The following is a 15,154-nucleotide window of genomic DNA, read 5'->3' as shown; positions in this document are numbered from 1 at the left end:
TATCAAGTGAAAGCTGAGCGTTACACGTGACATCCGTAAACGGACTAGGGCCACACAGGCAGCCGCCCCTCTCGGCGTCACTGCGGCCACTGTAGCGCCTGCGAATGCACTACTTACTCTATGCCCGTTATTGTCTTGTTTCAATTGACGACATTCACTAGATCTTTGCATATCAGCCAGCCTTCTTCTTTTTCTTTATAGATATTACGCGATCTCCCCCCTCGATTTATTCTGTCTCACACAAAATTCTACATGCCATCCTCTCTCCGGCTGTCGAGTGTCTTACAACCACCACGATGGCGCCGCAATCGCTCTTACAGCTGTGCACGAAGACCGCGATAAGGAGCGTCAGATGTAAGTAGTAACTGCCCACGCCCCGGGCTTTTCATGCAATTCTAACGTGGTTGCTAGATCTTAAGGATATTGGCGAGCTTCCTTATCCTCTCGCAAGACCCTTCCTCCTTAAAGTCGAAAGTCCTCAACAGCTGGTAAGCTGAAGTGTCAAGTTCCCCCATGTGCAAGTGTGAGTTTTGCAGCTAACGCTATATCACACAGAGATCGATCGAACTACAATCGCCTCATATTATGAAGGACGACAAAGAGCTTTGGATGGAATTCATCAAACGAGATATCCCCTCTTGGGAGCAATTCGAGTTACCGGAGGAGTCCGACTGCTGGTACGACGTTTATTGCGACCTGCAGGAACAAGTCGCGAGAGAAGTGGACAAGGATGCAGAAGCGATGCATATGGCCCTTCAGCGGATCAATGCGCAGCGTGCTGAGCAAGGCGCCAAGTTCGTTAATGACAGATCAGTCCGTCTCCCCAAGGAGCGGCCCACGGAGGCACAGAAGTACGCAATGTATGATCGGAAGATGGGCGGCATCGCTCCTGTTTTCGTCTCGACTGTTGGAAAGCCATGCATGGATCCGCTGTCGGCTCCCAGGTGGACCTATGAAAGGCCAGATATTCCTCGGGAGACCAAGAGAGTGAAACCAGCGGGCATATTCGCTCCTGTCAAGAGAAAGAGTAATTTGGCAATTCCGACCCATCACCTGAAAAATAGAGCCTCCCAAATCAAGCAGGCCCCTCGCTCGCTCGTGGAGCAACACAAGCAACCTGCGCCATCACGGGTCGTCGGACACATCAGCACTCCTGTCTCTACTGTGTCTAAGCCAACTACTTCCTTTGCCACGGCAAGGCCAGGTCCCCCTGGTCCTTCAAGTTCGGATCCATTGCTGCGGGAGAGAGAAGCGAGACTTAGAGCTCTCACCTCGAAGAAGACGGGTGTGCCTGCCGCAGAGACACCTCCGAAGCCAGTCACCTCGTCTAAGTCGACAATCAGACCGTCTATCGAGACACCTACGTTGTTCGCAACTTCTCCGACCTCCAATCCTGGCAACGCTTCGTCTCCTACTGAGACCGCGAAACCAGTTCTGTTTGCACCGTCCTCTTCATCTAAATTCAGGTCCATCGAGCAGCCTTCGTTCTCCGAACCGGCAGATTCTGCGCCGGCTGCCGCCTCTCCACCCGCCTCTGCTACCACTTCCACGCCCTCACCTGAGACGAAGAAGTCGGCACGGAAGCGTGCGGGATCATTTTCTCCGACGACAATGGGCCCTTACAGGACCTCAGCTAGTCCGTCTCCAGAGCGCCGGTTCAAACGACCTCTCGAAGGCAACGCAGACAGTGACATAGGGGACAGCTCCACTTCTCCACAGGCTCGCCCTATGATTATCAAGAAACGGCCTGCCCCGAGCATCTTCATCCAGCCTAAACGGAAGAGGGTTGCTTAGGGTGCAGCACACCCGAGTGCACATTTCCTTATTCTAATTCGACACGAAACGAGTGGACGGCGTACGGTTTTCTTCCATGTTGATTTGCAAGGCGGGATTCTCATCCAAACTGTCGGTTTGCTCAAGCATTGGTTGCGGCGCAGAGCTATTGTCGGGTTTCACGATATCCCGGGAGCGATGGTGCATTCATTGGTGGTCTTTTACGTTGTCGATTATGGAAATGATCAAGGGTTTGAGCATTTTACTTCGAAATTCTTCTATGGCGCTCTGGGTGAGGGACGGCTCGTGTATTTTACGCGTCACGATTGTTTTAGTTTTTGTTTCATCAGCTTGAGGGATTGTCCTGCGGGTTTATTACGGTTACTCTTCAGCACAGAAGATGCATGACGACGATATTTCAGCAATGGAGAATCTAAACCTCATGGATCTCTTGAACTCTTGTAATTAATAGCATCAATGGTATTCAGGTAATACATAAAGTTAATGGCAGCCCCCTAGCCGTGCCACAAGCCTACCCGTGTAGCATCGCAATAAGCAGATATGTACGGCTTGGAACTGACACAGATCTGACATGAGTCCGTCGCCGTGTATTCCACCATATCTACCTCTTAGTAACCCAGGCCTCATTGCGACCTGTCTTCCTAGAACCAGGGTCTCGCATGTTCCTACTGCGATATTTGCTTATAACTTCACATTCAGATTCGGTTCCGCTTGTCGACTATTCCAATCACAGAGAAGCACCTCCACGGAGGGCAAGAACCAGATGTAACGTCGCGCCTCCTTCAAGGTTGTATTCAGCGGCAGTCTTGTCGTCCGCCCTATACCATTATGCCGTCACGTCAGTAAAGTCCTAACCCTCACATCCAACGCTGGTGTTACTATTCCTGTGCTGGGGTGTTCGCTTACATCTGCTTTCCACCAAAGATCAGACGCTGCTGGACGGGAGGAATGCCTTCCTTCTCTTCGACACGCTCCTTTATGCGAGAAACCTGGGTCGATTAGTATGAGTATTTCGTAATTCCCGATATAATATGAGTTGAGCTTTGTAGGGCGCCATATAGGAGATGTGGTTCGCTTTCCGTAATCCGAGCAAGCGGAGGTCGCGGTGGGTAAGTACCTTGTAGTCAGGCTCGATATCGAGCTCGATTTCCTTTCCAGTAAGGGTGCGAACTCTAGAAGGAAGAGATAAAAGCGTTAGCAATTTCCTATAAAGTCTGCGGAATAGTGGTAGATGCTGCTGCACCGCAGGCAACTCTCCCAACGCTTGACGGGGACAGACGAGCAAGGAAAACGCGCGCACTCACTTGATCAACATCCTGAAAGATGAGTAAAACGGAACCGCCTGCAAGCGTAGAACTGAGCGAGTTGAAACACGGCGCTAAAGTTGAAGAAAATGAAGACAAAATGAAGCGCGACGTGGTATGGCGAACGCCGATTTCAGTACCGGGATAGCTGTCGGAGGTAGTTTGGCGGGGTTAGTGGTGGGATGTCATCAATGAGACAGGCTGCGGCGCCCTTCCCGCCCCTAGAGTAACTAACACAACAGATACCTCGCACTCTGCAAAAGTGTTCAGGTATATTTGACTTTATATATCTGATTCTTTATATACAATCTTATTACCGCTTCTTGGTGTTTTCTCTGTAGTTTACTGAAATGGCCATTCGACTGGAGAACGTTCACTAGAGATGTATATATATATTTATAGACTATCCACTTTGGCTCCGTTCTCCCTTGACTCAGCTCCATATTCGCGAGCCTTCCAACGTAATGCTCACAGAGCTCTCACAACATACAGACTCTCTATTCCTCTTCCACATTCTGTACCCAGTAAACTAGACGGCCTGCTTAGGGGCTACGCGCATAGTCATGGCAGAACGTACTGCTCTTTACCAGGACTTATCTGGAACCGTCACCCCGCTTCCGGAGGGAAGCAATCCATACCAGCCGCTTATACTGGCCTCAAATGATGATCCTGTAATACCCCAGCCAAATTATATATAAGCATTAGTTTTACCTACTGACACTGCCATTAATTTAGGCTGAGCTGCAAGCACGCTATGAGACCCATCGTTCTACCAGGAATGCGTTGCAGAAAGCAAAACTTCTGGACCCAAGCTTCGCAGGTTTCAATTGCGATGAGATTCTTGCGAAACTGGATGGCCCAAACAAAGACCCTGGGTTCGTAGACACGAGACATTGTCTGGTATTTTGGGCACGGCCACCACAACATATCAAGGCAATGGTCGATATGATACAACGAGAGATTCGAGAGGTTGCTCCAAGTCAGTACAATACCACCTCATAAACCATCGTCAAACCGGTTACTGATGAGCATATGCAGCGCTTTGGTTCCCACCGCCTGAGAATCTCCATATGACGACTCTTGAGATTGCGAACACGTTAACTCGCGCACAGATTGAGGAGCGTGTTGACGTTCTGCAACAGGCGGGCGCAGTGCCTGACATTATCAACTACACCTTTGATCATCGAGCACGTCTTATCAAACCCATGGTGAGCTACGACGCATCAGCAATGGCTCTTAGCTTCGTCCCCGCAGCTGGTGAGGCAACGGGTCCGAACCGCAGTGCGGAGGCTGATCGATATACCTATCATCACCTGCGCCGGGATGTCTACGACAAGAGTGTTGAGACGGGCGTTAAGATTGGGTCTAGATATACTGTTCCATCTGCGCATATTACAATTGCTCGGTTCATAACTGAAGATGGATTTTTGGTCAAAGATGTACCCGATGGCCAGAAGAGGATCGCACATGAGCGGGTGAAGGAACTTATTGAGAGGATAGAGAGAATTAATGAACGACTGCAGACTGAATTCTGGCCCCGCGAGGATGGCACTATCAAGCGGGGTGGGGAATGGATTGTGGGCGAAGAAAAGGGATTGGATTTTCACAAGGGAACGCTGTGGTATGGAAAGGGCGACAGGATTGTGATAGGAAAAGGATTCTGACACCGTGTTGAGAGATGCCTCCATTTAATTTAAGCCATGTTTAGAAGCAAGATAAATAGGTAGGTAGCTTAGATGAGATTTCAGCAGTGGCAGTTCCTAGCACAAAAGTCAAGAAATCAAAGACTTTCACTGTTGTATCCAACTGTCACCATATAATTGCAAAACAGTGGGCAGATATGAATATTCATTTGCCATCTCATTCTATACAGGAATAAGATGAATTAAGTCTATCAAAAAGCGGTTGTGCAGTTAGTCTTGGCATGGCGGAAAGGGCTGCGTCACCAGATACGGTTAGCGTGGTCCAGATAGGGCCTAAGCGAAGGAAATCCCACAACCCACGGCCAAGGGCTCTTGATACCTCGACCGAGACACCCAACGACCACCAACAACCAGCGATCCGGCCAAATCAGTCAAAATGGTAAGGATGACATTTCATTTCTATTCTTTCGCTTTGGAGGTGCTTTGCGAGATGGAAACTCTATCGAATCGGTCGAAACGATCTTGAGGAACATGCGAGCTCGAGTGAAGGTTTTGTTGGAAGGCGTGCGACGAACTCGAACATCGGTCAAAATCGTGAAGCGAGCGACGAAGACGATACGACGACGAACTTTTGAACTCGATTCGAAGCCCGAGAGTCTCACGATCAAAATGACGGTCGTCAATTCTTCGAGCTGCCATGATCTTGTTTTCCCGAATGCGTGCGCAGGCTCGTCATGCAAAACTTCAAAACGACCTCGAAGTCCCGCTCGTCCCGATATTACTCGCATCGAATTAAATTAACCGGATACTGTTTTCGATAATTCGAAGAGTTTGGAGGGATCGGATCACATTAGCTGTGTACAGAAACATTACTGAACGGACACTAATATCTGTGCCTCCATCAGGTCAACGTTCCCAAAACCCGCCGGACGTACTGCAAGTCCAAGCAGTGCCGCAAGCACACGCAGCACAAGGTCACCCAGTACAAGGCTGGAAAGGTGAATATCTCCCGACAGATTCCGTGGTAGATTACGAGGCGGCACATGTGCTGATCGGAAATTTTGTGATTACCAGGCCTCGCTGTTCGCTCAGGGAAAGCGCCGTTACGACCGGAAGCAGAGCGGTTACGGTGGTCAGACTAAGCCCGTCTTCCACAAGAAGGCTAAGACCACCAAGAAGATTGTGCTCCGTCTGGAGTGCACTGTCTGCAAGACCAAGGCTCAGCTGTCTCTGAAGCGCTGCAAGCACTTCGAGTTGGGGTACGTATTTTTTCGGGTATCGGATGTTGTGGGATGCACGTGCTGACGGATACTTTTCTCTTTACAGTGGTGACAAGAAGACCAAGGGTGCTGCTCTTGTCTTCTAGATTTGTGGTTTCCTTACTTCGGCTCTGGGTCTCCTGCATTGCGCAAGCGCTCTACTATTATAATGGAGGGCATACGATTTTAGCAATGAAAAAATGAATAGGAATTCAAATTACATATGAGTCAGAACTGTACCCACTTGACGAATCTGTAGCCGGCGTGCAACATGGTCTGGGAATAGCATGTTTCTATCCTCTACTAGTTAGGATATCATCCTCATACTAGCTAGTAGACGAGAGTGCTTTTGAACCCCATCTTTGCTTCGACATCTATCTCTACCCGTCACATTATTGAGGGTAGGATTTGAGACTAGTCCGCTGGAAAGAGAGTTAGACAGGACATGAAATTGTTGAAAGGAAGCGCTTGCGACCAGACTCGCCTGTGGGGGTTTAACCGGTACTTGTACTGGTGTATTTTCTTATAGGCGGATGGTCAAAGGCCTCTGGAATATGGTACCCTTTGGGGTGTTTTACAATGCGATTAACCTAAATTGAGAAACGGGCTTCGGCTTAGATCCTGGCGTAATAAGTTATAAGCGGACCATTTGAACCATAGACTAAGGAGTCTAATATCTATACAAGTAACCCAGGTATTAAGCTTATCCGCGCAATATGTCGGTTGCGAAGATCACGAAAAACAATTAATATCGAAGCTAGACATCTAATAGTTCAGTATAGTAATCTGGATTAAAAGACTAAGAGGATACCGAAATCTACCACTATTTACGTTCCAGGACACCCTGAATACCTCGCTGCTGCTTCCACGTTCTCTCCACCACTAACTATATCAGTGCATCTCCCTAATGCAGTCTGTCTCCTTTGATCAATATCCGGCGGAATGAGGTGGCCGATGGCTGTTTGTTCTATATTACCTGTTATATAGTGTAGTAGTGGTGCATTGTAGCTCGGCTCGCAATAGAGCACCTGGGCGCCGACACAATAAAAGCGAATAAAGGTGGGAACTTCTTGGGTTCACCATTGACTAATCCTAATACCTTTTAAATGGGGTTGAATAAAAATATAGCTATTTGGACCAAAACACAATAAATTATGCCAAAGGCACATTCTGGTAGAGGCTCGCAGCAAATTTAACGTGCAAACTAATTATCCAATCTAGACAAAAGGGCAATAGATTGGTTGAGTTATCTCACCAGCTAATTCTTATTAAAGTTTCCCTCAGGACAGCAGCTATACTTTTCAATTTTACAAGGTAATCCCTTGGGGTTAAAACAACCTTAACCTATTCTCAAACTTTAAATATATAAGCAGCCCTCTTATCGCTTAGATAAAACTTGCATATAGCCAGTTAAGTTAAGTATCTGAATGGTAGTCTTACTAATAGGACATTCTTGGTAAATAGAACTAGTTACCTAGCAATGCGGGGATAACTTAAACGCGAGGTTATAAGTAGAGCCGAAATGCATGCAGCATGCTTATCGAATATTATAACAAGTTTTAGTTCTATCTAGATAGACCAATAGCGGCGATGGAAATTTCAATCCGCTACGGAGTGTGTGCGTCCTCGAATGTAGATCTTGGTGGTAATAAGGAAACGCTCAATTAAGAACTTCGAGGACTAAAGTGAGGGGGAGGCTCCATGTGAACAGTTGTTGGACGCGGGGTAGTCGATCCTAAAGACATAGGGAAATTCCGTTTGAAAGTGCGTTCTCGTGCGCTTTTTATCGAAAGGAAAGCTGGTTATTATTCTGGTACGCGGACTTGTGTTGGTCACACACTCTCTCTTCTGCTGAGATAAATGGAACGGAGTCGAGTATAGATTCAATAGATATATCCAAGTTATGTACCTTCACAAACTGCTTCACATCTACTCGAAAGAAATAGGTATTAGGCATTTGCACGAGCCCTCCTGCACCTCTTCCGCTTACTCCCTAGACGGACGATCCCTTTCCCCGTAAAGGAGAATGAATGACAGAACTTTATGCTGTTCCAACCATCTCCGTTCCACCAGTAATAACCCCCATCACGCATGTTATCTAAACGTACAGAATCTCCCTCTTCTTGCCTACTCACCAATATGCAGCTTAAAACCCCCGCAATATAAGGCCTCCCACTCAAGGTGACACAACGGTCATCAACAGTCCAGTTGCATTAGCGCGGATGCTCTTCCGAGTCCAGACCCGGTAGCTGAGCCCTAGACACCTCCATGTATGTACATACATACTAGCTGGGGTAAATGATAAACGTTGTCATGGTTATATTCCAATCATTGTAAAAACCAATTTTTTTTGGCTAAAACCACAATATAACCAGATGCACGGTGAGAACGGGGGTTGTCTGCGGGATCCTGCAACTACACTAAGCAGAACGAGCTGGGAGTTGTCAACGTCCGTCGTACATGAGTGACAGCTGCATGCAGCCTATTTCAGAACATGAGGGGCTCTTATCGCTCTAAGCGCATCAGGTATATCCACGAGCCATTGCATATACGAGGAATGGAGGCCTTCTCTACGGCAATCCCTTGTATCCCCGGGGTCTGGTTTAGTCGCTCTTCAGGTCGGATGCCGTATATGATAGGGCTGCGTTTACTGGGCTGCGTTAATGCGCAGACGTTGGTTCCTAATACTATATAACTGAGCAGTGTAATCCAAAGCAGTCATAGCCTCGGAAAAATATAAGCTCTCTTTGAATGAGAAGTTCAAGGCTAGATATATAGCCGTTGCGGTCATTCAAGCACTGGAGAAGAATACCTGATTCATGAAAGAGTCTTTCGCAGAGACAGCCACGTAAAGAGAAAGAGAAAATGGCTCTAAAACTGCTCGTCGTCCCTCTATCACTCTTACTCATCGTTTTCCTCATCCGTGTCCTTCGAATAGGTCGTCGACCAAAAGATATCCCTCCAGGTCCACCTACATTGCCCATCATAGGAAATATTCATCAGGTAGAGCATATACTCCCTAAGACAAGCCCTTTCCTTTTAAGAAAAAACTGTAATCGATACTAATCCAATGTGAAATAACCAGATGCCCACTCGTGATCTCCACAAACAGCTCTACAAATGGGCTCAAGAATACGGCCCCGTATACAGTTTGATACTAGGAACCCAGACATTGATCGTCTTGACGAGCGATCAAGCGGTGAAAGACCTCCTGGATAAGAGAAGTGCTATATACAGTGACAGAATGGACATGTATATCGGTATGAAATTGTGTTCTGGAGATTTGAGACTGCTTATGATGGTAAGTCGATGACCGTTCCCTCTTCGATGGCGTCGTTAGATCTTAAACTAACTACCGAGAATAGAGATATGGCCCTAGATGGCGAATGGTGAGTTAGGGTTGAAACTTCGAGTGTCTCTTTTTTTCATTGCAGTGGAATTAATCCCAAATATCTGACCCTATGTATGTACATCCAGGTACGAAAACTAGCACACAGCCTATTGAACATCAATGTCGCCCGATCCTACGTCCCGTACCAAATGCTAGAAAACAAACAAATGCTCTTCAAACTTCTTACCCAGCCAAAGGACTTCCTACACCATGTCCGTCGGTACTCGAATTCTCTTACTACGTCTATGGTCTTCGGGTATGTCCTCTTCGCCCCCATAATATCCGTGCCATCATTCTCACCTAGATTCCCCCCCCTTTTCATAGTTGGCGAGCCCCCACATACAACAACCCGGACGTCCAGCAACTCTTCGACGGCTTCGAAGAATTCGCAGTCGTAAGCCAAACCGGCACCGCAAGTGTCCTCGACTCCTACCCCTCGCTACGCATCCTCCCCGATTGGCTCCTCCCGATGCGGAAATACGCCAAGGAGCTACACGTGCGTGAAAAGGAACTCTACCTGCGGCATTGGCTGAATTGCAAAAAGGCCATCGTGGAAGGGACCGCCAGACCATGCTTCTGTGCAACTATGGCGTCGATGCAGAAAGTCGAAGGGTTCAGTGATGAACTGGCGGCATATATCTCGGGCACGTTCCTTGAAGCGGGCTCGGACACGACTTCGAGTACGCTTTACGGGTTCGTGCTAGCTATGGTGCTGTTTCCGGAAGTGCAGAAGCAGGCGCAGGAAGAAATTGATTCCGTTGTGGGTGATTCGAGACTTCCAACCATGGAGGATGAGCCTAAGATGCAGTATATTCGCGGGTGTGTAAAAGAATCGCTTAGATGGATGCCGGTAACCCCCCTCGGAGCTGTTCCTCATGCGGTAACGCAGGATGATTACTATATGGGGTACCGTATCCCTGCTGGTGCAGGGGTAATCAATAATGTCTGGGGAATCCATCGGGATGAGCGTCGCTATCCTGATCCTCGTCGCTTTGATCCCGATCGTTTCAAAGATGACTATCAAACGGCCTATGATGCCGCCGTTAACTCTGACGTTTCGCAGCGGGATCATTTCACGTTTGGGGCCGGGCGTCGCATCTGTGCCGGGACGCATGTTGCAGAACGGAGTCTCTTTTTGGGCATATCGCGCATGCTGTGGGCATTCGATATCAAGCCCGAGATCGATGAACAAGGGAATTTTATACTGCCTGATCAGGATAGAATGACACAGGGATTCGTTGCTATGCCGGAAGAATACCAATGCCGGATCATTCCAAGAAGTGAAAAGCAAGCACTGCTTGTACAGAAGGAGTGGGAAGATATACAGGAGCTGTTGGATCCGACCACAAAGCAATGGAAAGCTATACCAGAAGGGATGGGGAGGAAGGTGTGATAGCAAAGAATTTCAATAATTGGGCACGACAATTGACCTCTCCTCGTTCCTAAGCATGCGTCAATGAAAGCTGTTTACGGTGTCCATCCCACAATACAGGTAGATCAACGTGGAATAAGACAAAGTCCTCTATGTTTACTTTATGTCTAGTAATTCCCTGGAACATCCACGCATGTTCAAGAACCGATGTACATTCAGTTGTATAAAAAAAGAATCACATAAGTACAGAGTAGATCATGATCGTAACATCAATATTAAGCTATCCTCCATCGTGAACCACGTTCCATCATGAAAGTTCGTAAATCATCAGTTGTCTCCAAATCATCCATATTCATAATCATAGAATCCAGAAGTTAATCAAAAAGAATTAGGAATTATGAAAGCCCGTCTAGGAGAATACAGAATAGAAAATAGGGAATCAGAGACAGGGCACTATCTCAGTAGCACACTGCCTATACCGTTCAGGAGCTTTTGGATGTGGTCTGCAAGCGGATCATCGTCTGGCTGGGGAATAGGGCGGCCTTGAGAATCGAATCTAGGAGGAAGGTCAATGGTCGAGTCAGAGTCCGATTCCGCGGTCTTGTCAGAGGCGCGATGCTTATGCGAACGTGACGGACTATGCGCTTCAGGATGCGGTGTTGGCGAGTGGGAAACAGGCCCCCTGTGATGCTGACCTGCAGAGCCCCGATGATGGCTAGGAACACTCCCATCGATTGTTGCTTCACTGTCATCAGTCTCGTACCCAGTATCGGGCTCGCTTGAACGGTCGCTCTCCTGTGACGAGTCGGAAGGAAGATCGAAGGCAACCGTCTTGGGCTGTGAAGAGCGCTCATGGTGACTACCTTCTCCAACTTCATGATTTGTCGACCAGGGTGGCTGGCTTATAGATGCCGCTGACAAAGGAGGTTTGCCTCTTAGACCTGGAGCACAAGCGTCAGCAGTCTAATACAAATACAAACCAGACAGACTTCACTGAAACCCACCATCTACCATGTGGTGTGCATCAGTGGGAGGAATAGGAGATGGTGCAGCACTCACATTCTCATCCGCCCTCCGCGGTCGGGGAGCATACGGATCCGGTCCCGGAGGAGGTTGATAGCCGTATGGCTGTGGTGGCGGCGGTGCTGCACTTGGTGGAGGGGGATACTCTCCAGGATTGTATGGTGCAGGTTGACTCTGCGGGGGAACAGGGGCCGATCCTGGAGGTGGGGGGAACGAGTTGGTCTGAGGATAATGGTGGTCTCCTGCATATGGCCCAGCGCCTGCTGGTGGAGGCGGTGGCGTATACGGATCTGGATCATACTGATCTTCGTACGGGTCATAGTCCTCATCGCTTTCATGTCCTGCCAAAACGTTAAGACATGTCCATGTTAGGGACCATAAACGGAAAAATCATTCAGAATTTTCAGCGAAGGATGACGATAATGGTTACTCACTTCGTCGCTCTTTTTCTGCCCTTTTGCGCTCCTTCTTCTTTGCATATTGGTCCGCAGCAAAGCCTCCTGCGGCGGCGGCCAAAGCTGCCTCAGCAAGATGCCGGGAGCGACTACGACTGCTGTGATGCTTGTGACGATGTCTTCTTCTGGGACTTCTATCCGAATCAGGCGCGTCACTGCTGTACAGGCTGTCGCGGCTAGGACTTCGATGACGCCGGCGATGCCTTGAAGCTCCATAGGCTGCAGCACCAGTCGCAGCAGGAACGATAGCATCGGAATAGTATCCGTCTGGACTTGGCGGTCGACCATAGTAATCTGCTTCTGGTATATTACCATACACAGGTCGGTCGCCATACTCGATCAAACCCCCTGAATCACGGGTAGCGTCAGGATAGGTGCCAGATCTAGATCGACTACGCGATCTAGACCGTCGTGGACGGGCTTCTTCATTCTCCTTTTTTGCCTTGTTCTTCTCGTATAGACCGGCGACGGCAGCACTTCCCAGTCCCGCTGCGATAACAGGCAACGCTTGTCTGATCTTACTACGGGAGCGAGATCGTTCGCCACGACGCGAGCGGGATTTACTTCTGTGCCTTTCGATCAAACCGGCCACAGCAGCTCCTGCCAGACCAGCTTCCGCCATACGCTTGTTGCGATGAGCTGGGTTTCGAGCATCGTCTCGCGTATCGTCTTCAGAACCGCCGTCGGAAGGACTCGAACCCCGGCGATGGCGTGAGCGACTACGTCTCTCGCGCCCATCCCTGGATTTCGATTTGTTCCTGGCCAGAGCAACAACACCTGCAAGAGCAGCGGCTCCGAGTCCGAGTTCCGCCAGAGTCTTAGCTCTTGAGTGGGATGATGAGCGGGAACGGCTCCTATATCTGGGCCGATGATGGTGTCTGCGGTGTGATCCCCGATCCCAGTCGACTGATTCAGACCGTCTCCGGCTTCTGCTGCGGTGGTGACTTCGTGCCCTCTCGATGGCGCCAGCAGCTATCGCACCAAGCGCTGCTCCTCCAACGTCTCTTCCCACACGGCCAATGCCATGGGAGACATTGCCTTCCTTCTTGTTATGATGCCTAAGCAGTTCTGCTGCACCAGCTCCTAACAGAGCGCCTTCAGCGAGATGTCGCCTGTGTGGGCTACCATTATACTCTCGAGTTTCTTTGCGTACATACACCATGCTGTCGTCGCTGCTGTAGTCTTGGTCACGGCGATCCCGTTCCCGTTCTGAAATGGAATCTTCCGGACTCAGTTCACGCCGAGAGCGCCGTTCGTCGTCGTATTCACGGACCCGTCTTTGATAATAGTATTCCCTATCACGAGGCTCCCGATCAACGAGCTCCGTTTTATGTATGACCTGATATTCAGGCTCTTCTCGTGGAGAGACGTAGATGGGACCTCGAGCTTCGTGAATAATTATTGGTTGACGTTCGTGGATAATGATGGGTTGAGGGGCAGATTCCGGCCGCGCCAGATACTCTGTGGAGCGGGAATAACGACGAAGGCCGTCAGATTGGCTATACTCACGATCGTAGTAATCCCTCTCAGAGCGCTCATAGAGTCGTAGTTTGTAGTCTCGGTCGTAGTCCCGGTCGTCACGTTCCGTACTGCGTCTGATCACTAATTCCCGGTCCCCAGTGACTGGGTCTTCGCGTCTATATACAACATCGCGCTCACGTTCTTCCTCTGGTGGTATGACGTAACGCCTGACAGTAGTATGAGAGCTGCGTGGGTCAGAACGACCAGAATAGTCGTCCCATTCACGATCGCGCTCTCGATACACCAGCGACATAGCGGCAAGCCCGGATGGACAGAGGCAACGAGGGCGTTAGATAGGTGGTGTGGTTCAGAAAAGTGGAGCAGGACGATGGCAGAAATCGTAATATCGGAATACCGAGGAAGCAAGAGTCAATCGTGTCGAGATAGAGGCGTGATAAGTTCCTCACTTTTGGAACTCGAAGGGTGGCGAGTTCACGGAAGGGCAGCGGAAGAAGGCTCAAAGATGACAGAACACTGAGGGAGGGGTAACAGGGTTATGAAATAGTCGAGCCGTAGGGGCACCGGTTTTCTAGAATCACCAGAGCAGCGACAGGCCATGTAGACCGGGTGTGACGGGCTGGTGGTTGGTTGGTGAGCTGACAGGATCGACCACTCAGCTGGCCCAGGCCGTCTTCTAGAACGAGGCGGCTTAGACTTGGTGGTAGTCTCGTATTGGCGGGGTAATTGCTCGTGACGGGACTGATTGATTGATTGATTATTCAAGAGCGCAGATGAGTAACTAGTGGAGTGATAAACCAAGTTGATGGCTGAAATGAAAGAGATGAAAGAGATGCGAGAGAGAGAGAGAGACATAAAGCAAAGAAGAACTATTATGATCCCGAGGAAAAAGATGCAAGAACCCAATCAGGAAAGCGCGCAAGAACAGGATCGCTGCTTCCTCCTGGGATCATCCACACGTGATACTGCGCGCAGGCGATGACGTCGGCGCGCAGGGAAGGAAAACGAAGACGCCAGAAAGGCTGACGGAGAAACACCAGAGAGTGCGAAGATGTCTGGCTATAGGGATGATGATAATGGATCCCAATCATCTCGGACTGCTCCTTCGGGTCTGCCTCGTTTGAATAGGTAATGCATGACTCACTTCTCATAGTGATCCCCGAAGGTGTACTCCCGTTAAGTAACGAAGTATGTACAGTACTATTCTCCGTTTGGATATCCTGTTCGTCAGCTCAGCCTTGTGGATCAGATACCGGTGCGCCCTGCTCAGCCTCCACAGCGTCATTATTTCCCCGACTTCATTTTTTCTGCATCAAACTCTAACGCCCGACTACTCACCGACTTATGACCGTTAGCCTCTGAGCATTTCCGGCGCCAAAAAACGGTGACGAGCCCGTGTTCGTCTCATTTCTGGCCTGTCTTCTCCCACCATCG

The 15,154-nt window shown here is 49.2% G+C and overlaps 6 protein-coding genes across 6 annotated transcripts; 4 read left to right on the top strand and 2 right to left on the bottom strand.

The window, feature by feature from the left end:
- Nucleotides 1-118: 118 nt before the first annotated feature.
- Nucleotides 119-2,218, top strand: C8Q69DRAFT_467852 (putative RNA polymerase II transcription factor SIII subunit A). Its single transcript, XM_028630655.1, has 3 exons — nucleotides 119-354; nucleotides 412-488; nucleotides 556-2,218. The coding sequence occupies exons 1-3, from the start codon at nucleotides 297-299 to the stop codon at nucleotides 1,792-1,794; spliced, it is 1,374 nt and encodes a 457-aa protein (XP_028485529.1). The 5' UTR covers nucleotides 119-296; the 3' UTR covers nucleotides 1,795-2,218.
- Nucleotides 2,219-3,267, bottom strand: C8Q69DRAFT_467849 (ubiquitin-related domain-containing protein). The gene is made up of 4 exons (XM_028630654.1): nucleotides 3,099-3,267; nucleotides 2,912-2,966; nucleotides 2,701-2,783; nucleotides 2,219-2,612 (listed from the first exon to the last, which is right to left on the bottom strand). Exons 1-4 carry the CDS (start codon nucleotides 3,107-3,109, stop codon nucleotides 2,522-2,524), a joined length of 240 nt encoding a protein of 79 aa, XP_028485528.1. The 5' UTR covers nucleotides 3,110-3,267; the 3' UTR covers nucleotides 2,219-2,521.
- Nucleotides 3,268-4,953, top strand: C8Q69DRAFT_418033 (RNA ligase/cyclic nucleotide phosphodiesterase). The gene is made up of 3 exons (XM_028628362.1): nucleotides 3,268-3,769; nucleotides 3,834-4,077; nucleotides 4,137-4,953. The coding sequence occupies exons 1-3, from the start codon at nucleotides 3,662-3,664 to the stop codon at nucleotides 4,760-4,762; spliced, it is 978 nt and encodes a 325-aa protein (XP_028485527.1). The 5' UTR covers nucleotides 3,268-3,661; the 3' UTR covers nucleotides 4,763-4,953.
- Nucleotides 4,954-5,109: 156 nt separating this feature from the next.
- Nucleotides 5,110-6,555, top strand: C8Q69DRAFT_467844 (zinc-binding ribosomal protein). The gene is made up of 4 exons (XM_028630653.1): nucleotides 5,110-5,180; nucleotides 5,647-5,739; nucleotides 5,816-6,000; nucleotides 6,068-6,555. The coding sequence occupies exons 1-4, from the start codon at nucleotides 5,178-5,180 to the stop codon at nucleotides 6,105-6,107; spliced, it is 321 nt and encodes a 106-aa protein (XP_028485526.1). The 5' UTR covers nucleotides 5,110-5,177; the 3' UTR covers nucleotides 6,108-6,555.
- A 2,126-nt stretch (nucleotides 6,556-8,681) lies between these two features.
- Nucleotides 8,682-10,929, top strand: C8Q69DRAFT_467840 (cytochrome P450). The gene is made up of 5 exons (XM_028630652.1): nucleotides 8,682-9,003; nucleotides 9,086-9,301; nucleotides 9,366-9,389; nucleotides 9,478-9,647; nucleotides 9,716-10,929. Exons 1-5 carry the CDS (start codon nucleotides 8,866-8,868, stop codon nucleotides 10,782-10,784), a joined length of 1,617 nt encoding a protein of 538 aa, XP_028485525.1. The 5' UTR covers nucleotides 8,682-8,865; the 3' UTR covers nucleotides 10,785-10,929.
- On the bottom strand, nucleotides 10,926-14,015 carry C8Q69DRAFT_520963 (hypothetical protein; the record flags this gene model as incomplete). Its single annotated transcript, XM_028633510.1, has 3 exons — nucleotides 10,926-11,704; nucleotides 11,768-12,127; nucleotides 12,221-14,015. 3 exons carry the CDS (start codon nucleotides 14,013-14,015, stop codon nucleotides 11,217-11,219), a joined length of 2,643 nt encoding a protein of 880 aa, XP_028485524.1. The 3' UTR covers nucleotides 10,926-11,216.
- Between the last annotated feature and the right edge of the window lie 1,139 nt (nucleotides 14,016-15,154).

This window comes from Paecilomyces variotii (assembly GCF_004022145.1).
Source record: "Paecilomyces variotii strain CBS 101075 chromosome Unknown C8Q69scaffold_5, whole genome shotgun sequence".
Classification (NCBI taxonomy): Eukaryota; Fungi; Ascomycota; class Eurotiomycetes; order Eurotiales; family Thermoascaceae; genus Paecilomyces; species Paecilomyces variotii.
The sequence above is the reverse complement of the archived record's forward strand: the minus strand, read 5'-3'. Positions and strand labels throughout refer to the sequence as shown.